The following is a 16,156-nucleotide window of genomic DNA, read 5'->3' as shown; positions in this document are numbered from 1 at the left end:
AAATGCCATTATACCAACTATAAGTAATTAATACATAAACTAAACCAGAGCTTTGTTATCATATTTGCTCTCATTTTTAATTGGCTAAGCTCTCTGCCACATGTTAATGATTTTAAACTAACCTATAGAGATGGACATTTGGGTGAAATAATACAGATAAGTTAAATTATACCAATAAAGGTCAGTTTGCTACTTGTGGCATTTTCTTTTCCTCTTTACCTTGTTTAAATGAAAGGTAAAATGATTTGTTGTCAGTAATGGCCATGTGCCTAACCAAGATATTTCAACTTCCTATTTTCCCCTCCACCCCACCCCCCCACCCCCGCCTTTATCACTTTTGGAGAACATCATGGTAACCTTTTGATCTTGTGGTCTCCTTTAAGTGCCTGAAATCAAACCAGCAATACCTCTTCCTGCACCACCTGAACCAAAACCTGCACCAGGTAAGAGCTTCCATTGGGATATTGAAACTCCATATTCCTACATGTCTTTGTACAATAATGTTAAACAATTCACAGTTGAATAGGATAGGAATCAAAATCATATGCCACAGATGGTTATATTGCTTTGATAAGTGAAATTGAGGTTTTGATTTTCTCTGGTGAGCATCTAAGAAGGCTGCTAGAGTATCAGATTAGGGTTCATGAGGTAAATACAGATAAAACTAACGGAATGGAAATCTCTTTGCAGAAGTAAAAGTTGCTAAGCCTATTGAACCACCGCCAGCACCAGTACCAGCTCCTACCCCTGTGACTGTTCCAGTGGTTGGAAAGAAAGCAGGTACTTATATTGCTTTGATAAAGTGCATTTTTTCTTGCCAGTGAGACATGGACAGTCTTTATTATATTGGAATTTCACTGTACTTTGTATATAGAAATGTGTGTATCATTTACATTTTTGTGTTGATTAAGCGCATTTCCATGAAAGTTCTCTGTCTCTGATAATCTTTACATTTAAGTATTAACTATTTGGCCTTTTCAAATTGTCTTTGTTGTGTCTTGGTTAGTATGTACATTGTTGTGTTGGTTTCTCTGTATGTTTTTTCAAGTGAGTGATAAATGTGTTCACTCCTGGTGAAGGTGCCAAGAAAGGAGTCCTCCTCTTCTTGATAGAAAGAGGACAATATAGTCAGGCACAAATGCATCTTGTACTTCCCCAGCCTCAGCTTGTAAGACCCATTGCTCAGGAAAAACTCTGAAAGGTCAGTCTTCAATACCTTAGACACGAGACAGTTAATAATAATGACATAGTTAATTATTTTTCCGTATATAATCACTAGAAATGGTGTGGTAATCTTCAAGTAATAAAATGTTAGAGCTGGAAAGGGCTTCAAAAGATTATCTCTTCCAAGCCACTCATTTTAGAGATGGGCAAACTGAGGCCATAAAAGGAAAATAGCTGACACTACACCACAGAGGAGAGCCCACACTCAAGCACATGTTTTAGGATTGTTCTTTTCTCTCTATGCTGTACTGCCTCTAAAATTTAGATTTGAGAATCCCATATTTATATATGGTCTCTTAGTCTACCAACAAGTGATAATTGCTTTAAGAATCAAGAAGGCCTTGGTCTGGTTTCTGAAAAGAAAAATTTTCTGAGCTTATCATGACATCCTTGGAAAAGTCCAGCAGGCTTGAATGTATTTGTGATTGTGGCCAATGTGATGTTAAAGGGGAAAAGTGTTCTATGTTCTTTCCATTGCAGGTTCTGTTTGAAATTTTTATCTTAAGATATTTGTTCCTTATACTTGTGCTTATGGAATATTTTTCTACTTTTGACCTTCTATAATTTAAAGGTGACACCTTTATAGGTGCAGAAAAACATGATGCACCATCCATTTTAAAGCAGAAAGGTATAATACAAGCCACCAAAGAGCCCAAAGTTGAAATACCTGGAAGAAAAGAGGTGTCCCCTACAGGGGAGAAATACCTATGTATAAAGGACGAGATGAAACCCAAAGCATCGGAAAGGGTTAGAGCAGAAGAAACGCCTGAAAAAAGCACATTATTTGAAACACCTGAGAGGATAGCAGAAGATGAGAAGGGAAAACTTTTTCTTGGAGAATCTTTTTCTGTCCATAAAGAATATGAACAGGAAAGAGCTCCTATTCCTTCAAAAATAACACTAACAGTGCTAAATGCCCTAGAACACGTGGCTAAAAGAAGAGTGAGGACAATGAAAGGGGAATATAAATCCATTTGTGCACCAATTGAATTGGATGAAAGAACTTCAAAAGAAAGAAATGTGGAAATGAAAATAGGTGTTTATAAGGAAGATGAAGAAACGCAGTTGTCCAAGGAGACTGGTCATCCACTAAAAGAAACAGAAGAGATCCTCCCAGATGAACAAGTACTGGAGTCTTCTGAAAAGCTTGATGTAACCTCCAAATGGAAATCTGACCTCAGTTATACAGCTGCTGTGCCACAGGAAAAGAGAGAGATTGCAAAACTTGCAGAAAGAGAAGGAATTTCTGAAGAATCACTTCGTATCCTTCAGAAAACAGGAGAAGACATTGGTTTGCTAGAAAAATCAAAGGATGGTTCTGTCCAGGTGAAATATGACAGCATTTGTAGGGATGATTTAAGTAATTATCAAAAAAAGGTAAAGGAAATTGACCAGGTAGTAGAAGGTAAAGTCCATATAACAACATCTGATTTAGACAAAGCTAGAGACTTATTCAAAGAGAGTCAAGGTCTTATTGCAGAGGTTAAGGAAACAGAAATCACTTTGCAAAAGAAAAACGCGTTTGAACTCAGAGAAAAAGAAGAGGAAGAGAGAAGAGAAGTAGATACAGGGGAACTAGAAGCCAAGTCAATAATTGAGTCACAAGTAAAGAAAGAAGATGAAAATATAGCAACTGTCGAAGTAGAAATAGAAGGGTGTGCAGAAACAGCAAAAGCAGATATAAGAGTAGAATATAAATGGAAATCAGAGCCAAAACAAAGTATAATTTCAAAGAATGAACAAGATGAAGTGCCTTTCATAGGAAAAGTTAAAAAAACAGATGATGTAAGTGATGTTATAAGCTCCAAATCTCCAAAGACAGCTCCTCCCTCTTGGTCCATGGTTACGAGGCAGAAAGCACAGGAAAACATTCAGGTATTTCAAGAAGTGCCTGAAAGTGAAAAGGAAGAAAGTAAAACTCTTAAAGTGAAGACATATGAAAGTAAATGGACTCCTTTCATTGTAGAAGAACCTACAGTTTTTAAAAAGGACCCTGATCTCACAAAAGATTTTAATCCTGAGGAGGATATATCAGAGGAGGAAGAAGAGGATATAAACTGGGATTTGGAATTGGCTGAACTTTCAGAAGATTCTGATGATCTTTCAGAAAATATTTGGGAGTGGGAAGACTATGAACTGCACAAAGGAAATTCTGATGAAGGGCGAGGTGAGAAAGGTTAACCCAGACTCATGCAAAGAGATCATCCTACATGCTTGGGTTTTGGAGAGGATAATCCTTTGATCCATTTGTGTTCATTTGTCAGTTTTGTCCATGTTTTTCAGCAGTGTCCATCTGTCTGTTGAATTGTCTTATTCACATTCAAATATTCTCTATCCTGTTTATGTCCACTTGAGCATTGATCCATCAGAGCAGCCAGGCATTATGCTTTTAGTGAAGTTTGGCATTTTATTTTGCTGTGTGTTAAGTTTTATCCCCCGGCATCTTGCAATTCATTTCTGTTTCATTGCGTGAAAAATTGATGTCCCACATTTCATGTAGCTTGAACATATATATTTGCACTGAAGATGCATGATGAACGGTCCAACAAAAAGTCATAGACAGAAGCATGAAAAGTAGAAAGTGGAACAGTTATTGATGAAATATAGCAAATTTTGCTTACTCAGTGAAAGCATTTTATTGCTTTCCTCCCTGTCATGCATTTTATTTATACAACTTATTTGATTTTTCTCCATTTAAAATATATGGTTTTAACCAGATTTTTAAGACTTTAACAATAGCCAGAAAAACATTACTTATTTGCGTGAGCTCTTCTTTTTGATGATTGTCAGTAGAATTAAAAATATGTTAGAAGTTTAATCTCTTTCTAATCACCTTTTTAAAAATACACTGAATCTTGACTGAAATGGTCATTTTACACATTTTAAGGTGATTTCTATTTTTTCTTTCTAGATTTGCCATTGTCCCTTCTCCAAATGAGTTTTATTGTGCCTATTAATAGTATAGTCATAATTGAAAGTTTAATCCCAATTTGAGATTTTCTTTTTCATTCTAAAACTTAGATCATCAGAGCAGTTTTTGTGAGAGTTGCTTACTTCTAATGAATGATTGTTATTTCCATTTCATGCTGATTTGCAGAAGCTCAGTAGAGAGAAAAGGAATTATTTTTGGAGAAATACTTCAGTAATTTGGTCTCTAAGAGACCAAATATAAGAGACTTGATCTCATTTATGTGGGTGTCCTCTCCTCCAATGGAGAGCTGAATTCTTCTGCATCTGTTCTCATCTTACATTATCCTTGTCTTTTGGATAAATAAATCTTCCATAGAGTATGCACCAAGTGTTCTAGATGAACTAGATTGGACTAGATGATCTAAGATCATTAGATTAGAATGTCTTATTGAAGGAATAATTTTATATTTCAAGAACCCCATGTCTTACTTCTGTTATCTCTCATTCTCACTACTTGACAATATAACCTTCTTTTCTAACTATACATGCCCTTTATAATGTCTTTTACTCCATTTCCTATGAGCAAGTCATTGAGGTTAATACCCTATATAACCCACTAATGTCCGCTATATGTCTTTCCATTATCTTTTGGGTTGCTTGTCATTTTGGTTCTTACCAAATGATGTTTCATGATTTTCCATAATATTATCATTGCTCTAAGAATATTAATATTAAAGAGATTGGTTTTGTAACATAGGTTATGTTTTTGATTTCAGAAATATAGAAAAGTAAAAGGGTTTGCGATGAGTGACAGTCTTTAGTATAGAATGACTCATGTACTTGCTGTTCCAGGGTCTGCCACTAGGAGAGGAGGAGGGAAATCATCTATTTTAGGCAATTTCTCTCTACCTTCTTACCCAGACTTCTTAGAAATTTCCAACTATTTAGCTCCTTTCTCAAGGAAATCAAACTATTCATGAAATATAACTCTATAACTGCATCTTCATAAGTATACTCATAAGATAACATTCAGAACAATTTCCCTCAAAATAGGAACCTTTAATTTTCTCATTACAATCTCTAATTTTTGCTCAAAAATACATTTGTGATTTATTCTAATGTGATTCTGTAGCTCATGGTATTTGGAGCTGAAAGACACCTTTGAGATCATCTAGTTCAATCCCCTGATTTTTATAGATGGGGAAAGCTTGGTGTAAACTTGTCCAGGATCACACTGGCGAGAAGTGGCAAAGCCAGAGCTCGAACCCCACATAGAAGGCTTCAAAGTCTTGTGCTCTTTTCACTGAATCATTTTAAGGCACAGTCTTGCCCTGAGCCTCACCTGCATTTCTTAGAAACAATTTTTTTCTTATAGCCAATTCAACAGATCACAATACAACTTTTCCCACCTAAGGCAAAGGTAAAACTTCCAGAATAGAAGAACTATGAGTTCATTGGTATAAGGTACACTCAATGAGTTACTTTCTTTATCAGTGCAAATCAGTATCTCCTTGCACCTTATACAGCACTGAAATGTTAAGTGACTTGCCCAGAGTCACACAACTAACGTATGTCAGAGGCAGGACCTAAACCCAGGTCTTCCTGGCTCTGAGGCCAGTTCTTTATCCACTACACCACACTGTCTCTCATATATTCCAAAGGAATACGGAGAAAAATATACTGAGTAAAATATTTTCTTATTCAATTTTTAAAATTTTTTCTTCTAATTAATGTAAAAAATATTGATATTTTGGCTAGACAGATTGATCCCAGAATATACTTTTTGACAGCATCAAAAATATTCTGCCCATAAGTTGTATAAATATTTGGATAGGTTCTTTTTTGTGTAAATATATATTATGAAGAACATGCTGCTTGTCATTTTTTTTACCAACTTAAAAGAAATCTAAGATTTTTCTAACTGTTTTTCTTTTATTTTTTACTTCAGAAGCCAAAGCACCTAAAGAGGAAGCTGCCAAACCTAAAGGCCCTATCAAAGGTAAAACAAATCTAACAAAAAACCAAAAATTTTTGTTTGTATTTTATAATTCACTGTGATAAAAATTCCCAAACTTCATACACAAAGACAAGGGTCAGTAATTCATATTCATCATTGCTAACATATTCTGCTGGGACCATTTAGGAATCTGAATCTATCCTATTGTAGAATTCTGTATAATATACAGAATGAAAAATGTCTTTTGGGCAAGGCAAATGTACTAGAAAAACCAGCATTAGACACAGTCTTGTAAATCTGCAGTGTAATAAATCCATAAAAGCAACTTACACACATTTTTATTCACGATATTTACATTTGACAGTTAATATAATTAGGCACTTGTATTAGCCTTTGTTTCTTCTTTTAATGTCAAATGATCCTTTCAGCAGCAATATAAGTTAAAGATGAATTTTCAGTTAGCTACCTCCTCTTTTCTCTGCTTTGTCACAATTTTTCTCCAACTGGCACCTTGGGTGCCTGATCCTCTACCCTGGTTATATATCACTTAACTACCCCCAAACTCAATAAACATTCAAATCTCCAAATTAAAGGTATTTTTTGTTTGTATTCCTTTCCATCAGGTGTAGCCAAAAAGACACCTTCTCCAATAGAGATGGAAAAGAAAAAGCTAAGACCGGGAAGTGGAGGCGAGAAGCCTCCTGATGAGGCCCCTTTCACCTACCAGCTCAAGGCTGTGCCCTTGAAGTTTGTGAAAGAAATCAAAGACATTGTCCTGACAGAAGCAGAGTCTGTTGGTTCTTCCGCCATCTTTGAATGTCTTGTTTCCCCCTCCACTGCCATCACATCGTGGATGAAAGATGGGAACAATATTCGTGAAAGCCCCAAGCACAGGTTCATTGCAGATGGTAAAGACAGAAAGCTGCATATCATTGACGTCCAGCTTTCAGATGCTGGTGAATACACTTGTGTTTTGCGTCTGGGAAATAAAGAAAAGACTTCCACAGCAAAACTGGTTGTTGAAGGTAATTATAAGCATTTCTAACATTCTTTAAGTTCAGCTTTTCCTGACAGTTCTGAGGCAACTTAAGGTATAGTTATAAATAACATGATTACTATTTTCCAAGGATTTCACATTTTATGTGTATTATATTATGCATATAATTAAATACATTATGAGTATATGTGTGTGTGTGTGTGTGTGCACAAACACACACACACATAAATACAAAATTACAATAAGGCAACAAGCCTTTCCCAGTCCTTCTTTATTATAGTACCTTCCCTCTGAGATTACCTTTAATTTATCAACTCTATCTATCTTGTTTGTATATCATTGTTTGCATCCTTCATTAGGCTGTGACTTCCTGGAGAGTAGCCCCTAGAGTGCTAGGCTTTGGAGTCAGGAAGATAGTTCAAATGCATCTTCAGACATTTACTAGCCATGTGGCTTTGAACAAGTCATTTAACTTCTGTTTGCCTCGGTGGCCTCATATATAAAATGGAAATACTAATAATACCTACTTCCCAGGGTTATTGTGAAGATGAAATGAGAAAATATTTAGCACAGTGTCTAACACATAGAAGACGCTATATACATGACAGTCAGTAGTAGTAGCAGTGGTAGTGATAGATGTGGTAGTAGTAGCAGTAGTAGTAGTGTTTAGAAGTAGCAGTATCAAGTAGTGGCAGTAAGTAGTAGTAGCAGTAATAGTAGTAGTATGAAGTAGTGGTAGTAGTAGTAAGCAGTAATAATAGTATTAAGTAGTAGTAGTATAATAGCAGTGGTAGTCAAAGTAGTGGTAGAAGTAATAGTAGTAATGGTAGTAGCAGTAGTAATGGTAGTAGTATTAGTAATGGTAGTAGTATTAGTAATGGTAGTAGTAGTACTAGTAATAGTAGTAGTGGTAGTAATAGTAGTAGTAATGGTAGTATTAGTAATGGTAATAGCAGTAGTAATGGTAGTAGTATTAGTAATGGTAGTAGTAGTAATAGTAGTAGTGGTAGTAGTAATAGTAGTAGTAATGGTAGTAGTAGTAGTAATGGTAGTAGTAGTAGTAATAGTAGTAGTAATGGTAGTAGCAGTAGTAATGGTAGTAGTATTAGTAATGGTAGTAGTAGTACTAGTAATAGTAGTAGTGGTAGTAATAGTAGTAGTAATGGTAGTAGTATTAGTAATGGTAGTAGCAGTAGTAATGGTAGTAGTATTAGTAATGGTAGTAGTAGTAATGGTAGTAGTAGTAGTAGTAATAGTAGTAGTGGTAGTAGTAGTAGTAGTGGTAGTAGTAATAGTAGTAGTATTGGTAATGGTAGTAGTAGTGGTAGTAGTAATGGTAGTAGTAGTAGTAATAGTAGTAGTGGTAGTAGTAATAGTAGTAGTATTGGTAGTGGTAGTAGTAATGGTAGTAGTAGTAGTAGTAGTAATAGTAGTACTGGTAGTAGTAATAGTAGTAGTATTGGTAATGGTAGTAGTAGTGGTAGTAGTAATGGTAGTAGTAGTAGTAATAGTAGTAGTGGTGGTAGTAATAGTAGTAGTGGTAGGGGCAGTTTGCTGGTGATAGAAGTATAGCAAGGATTGCTTTTTTCCTTTCTTTGTATCCCCAGCACTGACACAAAACAGAAGCTTAATAAATACTGGTTAACTGACTGACTATAGAGAGAGATAATACTGGGAAATTTTAATAGAGAATAATATTTAAATTTTCCTCCACAGAACTGCCTGTCCGTTTTGTAAAAACACTAGAAGAAGAGGTGACTGTGGTTAAAGGGCAACCATTATACTTGAGCTGTGAATTAAACAAAGAGCGAGATGTGGTCTGGAGGAAAGATGGGAAGATCATTGTGGAGAAACCTGGCAAAATTGTACCAGGGGTCATTGGTTTGCTTCGTGCCCTCACAATTAATGATGCCGATGATTTTGATGCTGGAACGTACACTGTTACTGTGGAAAATGCCAACAATCTTGAGTGTTCATCTTGTGTCAAAGTAGTAGGTAGGTGATCTCAAGTACAATTTGTTTTTTTCTTTGATGCATTATGAGGAAGTGAGAGTGAAAGGATGGGCAGCTGGGTGGTACAGTAGACAGAGCGTTGGGCCTGGTGTCAGGAAGACTCATCTGCCTGAGTTCAAATCTGGCCTCAGACACTTCCTAGCTATATGCCCCTGGGTAAGTCACTTAACCCTATTTGCCTCAGTTTCCTCATCTGTAAAATGAGCTGGAGAAGGAAATGGCAAACCACTCCAGTATCTGCCAAGAAAACCTCCAATGGGGTCACAAAGAGTCAGACATGACTGAAACAACAAGAGTGAAAGAAAGCGCTTATTTTTAAAGTATTGAAATTTGGGATCAAACATGTCCAGAGAAGGATAAATAACAAAATGTGTCTCTCACACACATTCATGGGGTATTAATTATGACCATTTTGAGATATTATTTTTCATTTATTCTTAATTTCACTAAGGGATCAGGAATTAAGCCTAAAGATCATACTCACACTTTATTCCTAACAAAGATATCTTCAACACCAAGTTAAAATACCCTCAAAATTAGTTAAAAGTACAATAAAACTTACTTTTCTATTTAAAGCACCTAACTGTGCCACAGATCCAGTTATATTACATATCCAATCATGCCTTCTCCACTCCACTGAGGCAGCTGGTGGTGCAATGGACAGAATGCTGGGCCTGGAGTCAGGAAGACCTGAGTTCAAATCTAGCCTCAGACATTTACTAGCTATGTGACCCTGGACAAGTCACTTAACATCTGTTCACCTGAATTTCCTAAACTGTAAAATGGGATAAGAATAGTGCTTACCTCCTAGGATTGTTTTGAGGATCAAATAAGACAGTATTTATAAAAGTGTTTTAGCACAGTGTGTGGCACAAAGTAGGTATTACGTAAATGCTTATTCCCTTTCCTTCTCTCTTATCTAGACATAGCATTGCTTCCCACTAATACGGGTGTCCCTGCCCCTACCAACATTGTGATAGTCTTATACGATATTTAAATCTAGAAGATCCTGAAGTCTTTTACTTCACATAAGCTTTTTGTTTGTTTGTACAATAATCCTAAATTACGTATCAGCTTTTCTGGTGTCTACATTTGTTTTCTACTGCATGAGATCAGTATAGACTAGTGAATCATGATGTTAAATGAGCAGATATTCAACTTATTTTAAAGTGATTACAGTGAGGCTGCTTGCGTTGGTTGTTTCCATCCTAATTTTTGTCCAACTCCTTTCTAATGCAGAAATCATAAGGGACTGGTTGGTAAAACCTATAAGAGACCAGCATGTGAAACCCAAGGGTACAGCTGTTTTCACCTGTCACATCGCTAAAGATACACCCAATGTTAAGTGGTTCAAAGGATATGATGAAATTCCTATGGAACCAACTGATAAGACTGAGATTCTCAAAGATGGAAACCATCTTTACCTCAAAATCAAGAATGCCATGCCAGAAGATATCGATGAATATGCAGTAGAAATTGAAGGGAAAAGATACCCTGCCAAGCTGACACTTGGAGGTATGAATATCTTTTTCTATAAAATATACCTTCCTATATCATAATGTTCCTTTTTATCTTAAATTCTATAATATTATATGATGCTATCAATACCATTATTGATATTAAATTCTATAATATTATTATTACTATTATTGATATATTCATTAATATAAGTATACTATATCAGATAATTAACAATTAATAATATTAAATTCTATAATAAATCGATATTAAGTACAAGAAAATGCAGAATGCTTTCATCTAAAATATTATGGGTTTCACCCCTACCCATTCTAGAGCGTGAGGTTGAGCTCCTGAAACCAATAGAGGATGTGACAATTTATGAGAAAGAAAGCGCAAGCTTTGATGCAGAAATTTCCGAGGAAGACGTTCCTGGACAATGGAAGCTGAAAGGAGAAGTTCTGAGACCATCTCCTGTAAGTAATCTCACAATTAAAAGTGTGTGTCATTTAGAGCAGAGGATAGTATGTGAAAAGCTGTGTAATGGAATGGAAAGAGCATTACCGGGTCTTAGAGTCAGAAGAAGACCCGGCTCTGCCACCCACTAGCTGCCCAGCTAGATGACTAGAAGGATGGTGGTCACCTTTGGCAAGTAGTTTAACTTCTGAGCTTCAGTTTCCAAATTAAAAAAAAAAAATACGGATATAGTAACACCCGCTAGGTCTGATTTTGCGAGATAAAGGACATGAAAATTCTTGATCCCGCCCTCTCCCAGTTCTGCCTGCCTGCCCTCTCTGACTGTGCTCATTATCCTTGGCTGGGTCATGCCTGTTAACTGTGGGTTTACCCAAATCCTCTGTCCTGGACCTCCTTCTCTTTTCTCTCTACCCTTTCACCTGGTGACCTCATCAGCTCCCGAGGCCTAAATTACCATCACTATGCAAATGACCTAGCCCTTGTCTCTTTCTTGAGCTCCTGTCTTGCAACGTCAGCTGCCTGGATTTCAAGCTGGATAGCCCACAGGCACTGCCAGAACAGAACTTACTGTCTTTCCCTTTAGACCAACCCTCTTCTGAGCTCCCCTGTGACTGTCAAGGACACTGCCATCCTTCTGTATCATGACTTCTCACACTCATTCCATACATCCAATCAGCCGCCTACTCTTGTCGTTTTTATCCCCATAGTATCTCTCACATATGTACCTGTCTCTGCACTCACACAGTAGCCAGGCTGTCTCCTTTATTGCAATAATTTTCTACTTGATCACCCTTCCTCAAGCCACTCCCCACTTGAATACATTCTCCACTCAGCTACCAAAGTGATTCTGTTATTATTATTATTATTATTAATGATTACGATAATAGCTTGCATTTATACAATGCTTTTTAAGGTTTGCAAATCACTTTGCTAATATTATTTCCTTTAATCCTTACAACACTAGGTGGTATTATTACTATCCCCATTTTATAGATGAGGAAACTGAGTCAAACAGCATTTAAGTGACTTCCCCAGAGTCATGCAGCCATTAAGTGTCTAAGGCTAGATCTGAATTCAGGTCCAATACTCTACCCACTGTGCCACCTAGCTGCCTACAAAGGTCTGACCAGGTCACTCCTTTACTTGATGAATTCCAGTGCTTCCATATTATCTCCACATTATTCCTCTTTTTCCAGTCTTTGTATGCATTATTACTTCCTTTCACATACTCTGTGTTCCAGCCACACTATTCTACTTACTGTTGCACATGGACAATGCCCCACTTTCAATGGTGCTCCTTTACACCAACTTACTCCCGTGCCAAATTCACTTGCTCTTTATCTATGCATCTCAGAATCCCTGGTTTCCTTCCAGGTGGAACTCATGCTCTACCTTATACATGAAGACTTTCTCGATCCCCTCAGTGATTTTTCTCCAAACTACCTAAATTAGTTTTTAATATATTCCATATCCACTTATAAGTTCACATGTAATCTCCTGTGTTAGAATGTAAGTACTGTATTTTACTTTTGGCTTTGTATCAGCAGTGCCTGGTACAGTACTTTCAGATAAGATGCACTTAATATTTATTCATTGTCTGATTGATATAGAAAGGAAGGCATCGATTCAATTCAATCAGACTTTATTATTTTTTCTACTCTAGGCGCCAAACCAGGTGCCTAAGGATGAAAAGACAGAAATGAAAACAGTTCTTACTCACAAGAAGCTCACATTCATTACTTTTTGAATCCCCATGCTTGTTGGAGATGTTGTAGTGAGAATAAACTTAAAGTTTCCATATACAAGTTGGACTTGTCCTCTGAGGTCCCTTTCAACACAGAGATTCTTTGCTTCTATTGTTTTTATGACTATACATTTTGCATGATAAGGTTTTATGTCATTGCTTTTCATCAATTTAAAGATTCACCTGAAACATTAATAATTCAGTTTCATTGGATCGCTAAAATTGTGACGAGAAGTAGCCATTTGATGTAGGGCTTGTTATGCATGAACACTTATTAAGAAGTGATTTTAATTTGGTTTTCTATTAGGTCCTTTGAAAAAAATAGCTGTGTCATTTTCATTTGATGCATTTATCTAGCAATGTCCTGCCATTTACCTAGAGTCTAACAAAACTATGCAATTTTTCCAGACTTGTGAAATCAAAATGGATGGAGGGAAACGTTTCCTAACTTTACACAAAGTCAAATTGGACCAAGCTGGGGAAGTCTCTTATCAGGCACTCAATGCTTTTACATCTGCCATTTTGACCGTGAAAGGTATAAAACTTTTAGCCTTCACTTGTGGACTGAGATCAGCTTCATTCTACTGTCCTTTATATTCCTGAAAACTAATTCTTTACATTGTGGGTTTTTTTTCAGAAATTGAACTTGACTTTGCTGTGCCCCTGAAGGATGTCACTGTTCCAGAAAGGCGGCAGGCTCGATTTGAATGTGTCCTCACAAGAGAGGCAAACGTTATCTGGTCTAAAGGACCTGATATCATCAAAGCCAGCGACAAATTTGATATCATTGCAGATGGAAAGAAACATATCCTTGTCATCAATGATTCTCAGTTTGATGATGAAGGAGTCTACACAGCTGAAGTCGATGGCAAAAAGACCTCTGCTAGGTTATTTGTGGAAGGTAAGTTGCTCCTCCTACATGAAGTTGGCAAAGTACACGTAAACGCTTAGAAAGTTTGAACATCATGAGATCTGTGTCACAGAGATTAAAGTTATCCAGATACTTTGTAGTCATACCATGAATAATTATCAAACTATACACATTTTCATAAGCTTACCCTCTCCATGGAGATACATATGAGTAGTAAGATAAAATGCCCCCAAAAAGAAAAATTTATTCATTCAACAGTATTTGTTGAACACACTTTATGTGCAAGGCATTCTGCTAGGCAGTAGGCAGTCTATCATTTTTTTGTTCTTGCCTTCCATTGATACCCATACAGCATGGGTAAAGGATTGAATTTCTGAGGTATGCAGTCACTTACTGTTCATGTTTACACTTTAGGTATAAGGTTGAAATTCATGTCACCTCTGGAAGACCAAACTGTGAAAGAAGGAGAAACAGCTACTTTTGTTTGTGAACTCTCTCATGAAAAGATGCATGTAACCTGGTTTAAAAATGATGTCAAACTCCACACAAGCAGAACAGTCCTCATCTCTTCTGAGGGCAAGACCCACAAGTTGGAAATGAGAGAAGTGACACTCGATGACATATCCCAGATAAAGGCTCAAGTTAAGAACCTGAATTCCACTGCCCAACTAAAGGTCTTAGGTAATGTGAATTGATTTTAACTATTCTATGACTAAAGATTTGCACTGGTGAAAGTATTGAATATTTAAGAAATTTTGGGGACAGATTCTCATCCTCTTGATGAATATTGCCTATTTCATTCTGAATGTGTCTTTCACAGAGGCTGATCCATACTTCACTGTGAAGTTACATGATTACACCGCAACTGAGAAAGATGAGATTGTCCTCAAATGTGAAGTTAGCAAAGATGTGCCTGTAAAATGGTTCAAGGATGGAGAAGAAATTACCCCTTCAACCAAATACTCCATCAAGACAGATGGCCTGCGCCGCATATTAAAAATCAAGAAGGCAGAGCTTAAAGATAAGGGAGAATATTCTTGTGATTGCGGAACAGACAAAACAACAGCCAATGTCAATGTTGAGGGTGAGTTACAGAGAAATTTAAATCTGGCACAACCTGAATCTCATGGCTGATTTGTTCAGGTTAATGAAACTGTGTGTATTTTAATCATTTCAGCTCGATTAATAAAAGTGGAAAAACCTCTATATGGAGTGGAAGTGTTTGTTGGAGAAACAGCACGCTTTGAAATTGAGCTTTCTGAACCCGATGTTCATGGCCAGTGGAAATTAAAAGGAGAACCTCTGACTGCTTCTCCAGTAAGCCCAGATTACTTTGAAGGGAGGGAGGATTTTCCAGGTTGTTTAGAAAATAAAAGATACACTCAAATGAAATTCTCTTGCTATGCTCGAACATTAACTTATGAAAATTGGCTTTTTCTCTTTCCTCTCCAAATCCCTGCCCCTAACAGAACTGTGAAATCATTGAAGATGGAAAGAAACACATTCTGGTCCTTTATAACTGCCAATTGGATATGACTGGGGAGGTTTCCTTCCAGGCTGCCAATGCTAAATCTGCAGCTAATCTTAAAGTCAAAGGTATGGTTTACTTATCATCAATGCTTTCCGTTTTCTTTGCAAAATTTCCTTAGTAAGCCCATTGGTAGAATGGGGCCTTTGAATGGAGGCATATTTGATCATCCCACCTCATCTGGATTTTTATTGTAGAACTCCCACTCATCTTCATTACACCACTCAGCGATGTCAAAGTCTTTGAGAAAGATGAAGCCAAATTTGAGTGTGAAGTATCCAGGGAGCCCAAAACATTCCGCTGGTTGAAAGGCACCCAGGAAATCACAAGTGATGACAAAGTTGAACTTATAAAGGATGGAACAAGGCACTCAATGGTGATTAAATCAGCTGCTTTTGATGATGAGGGAAAATATATGTTTGAGGCTGAAGACAAGCGGACAAGCGGCAAACTAATCATCGAAGGTATAGAACTTTTGAAGTTTTTTTTGGGGGGGGGGAGGCTTTTATTTCCCTATAAAGTATTTTTCCTATAATAAGATATTATAGGAAATTAGGTATTTCCCTATAAATGTTAGAATGAATGAGAAATTGTTTTGTTTTTCCTCCCAATTTAGGAATTCGTCTCAAATTCCTCACTCCACTCAAGGATGTGACAGCCAAGGAACGGGAAAGTGCTGTGTTTACGGTAGAACTATCCCATGACAACATCCGTGTTAAGTGGTTCAAAAATGACCAACGGCTGCATACCAGCAAGTTGGTTTCAATGCATGATGAAGGCAAGATTCATTCTATCACATTCAAAGACCTCTCTATTGATGATACATCTCAAATCAAAGTGGAAGCTATGGGGTTAGCTTCTGAAGCTAAACTTACTGTGCTTGGTAAGTGGATGGTATAAGTTCATTTTTTGTTGAATTTCTTAAATTATCAGTTTGAGAGAGGGAAGGGTTGGGCTTTTTTTACAAATATTTTTCA

General features: G+C 36.8%; 1 protein-coding gene across 1 annotated transcript in view; it reads left to right on the top strand.

The window, feature by feature from the left end:
- Positions 1-16,156, top strand: part of TTN (titin) — a 327,155-nt gene that overhangs the window by 197,376 nt on the left and 113,623 nt on the right. Inside the window, exons 175-189 of the mRNA XM_036744026.1 lie at positions 384-443; positions 691-780; positions 6,083-6,133; positions 6,715-7,116; positions 8,805-9,083; positions 10,341-10,616; positions 10,896-11,035; positions 13,189-13,315; positions 13,418-13,681; positions 14,066-14,332; positions 14,472-14,735; positions 14,829-14,968; positions 15,121-15,247; positions 15,377-15,643; positions 15,796-16,062. Coding sequence (XP_036599921.1) covers positions 384-443; positions 691-780; positions 6,083-6,133; positions 6,715-7,116; positions 8,805-9,083; positions 10,341-10,616; positions 10,896-11,035; positions 13,189-13,315; positions 13,418-13,681; positions 14,066-14,332; positions 14,472-14,735; positions 14,829-14,968; positions 15,121-15,247; positions 15,377-15,643; positions 15,796-16,062 — 3,021 coding nt within the window. The remainder of the gene's footprint in view (positions 1-383; positions 444-690; positions 781-6,082; positions 6,134-6,714; positions 7,117-8,804; positions 9,084-10,340; positions 10,617-10,895; positions 11,036-13,188; positions 13,316-13,417; positions 13,682-14,065; positions 14,333-14,471; positions 14,736-14,828; positions 14,969-15,120; positions 15,248-15,376; positions 15,644-15,795; positions 16,063-16,156) is intronic.

This window comes from Trichosurus vulpecula, chromosome 2 (assembly GCF_011100635.1).
Source record: "Trichosurus vulpecula isolate mTriVul1 chromosome 2, mTriVul1.pri, whole genome shotgun sequence".
NCBI classification, from domain to species: domain Eukaryota; kingdom Metazoa; phylum Chordata; class Mammalia; order Diprotodontia; family Phalangeridae; genus Trichosurus; species Trichosurus vulpecula.
Note: the sequence above shows the minus strand (reverse complement) of the source record. Positions and strands in the feature narration are given on the sequence as shown.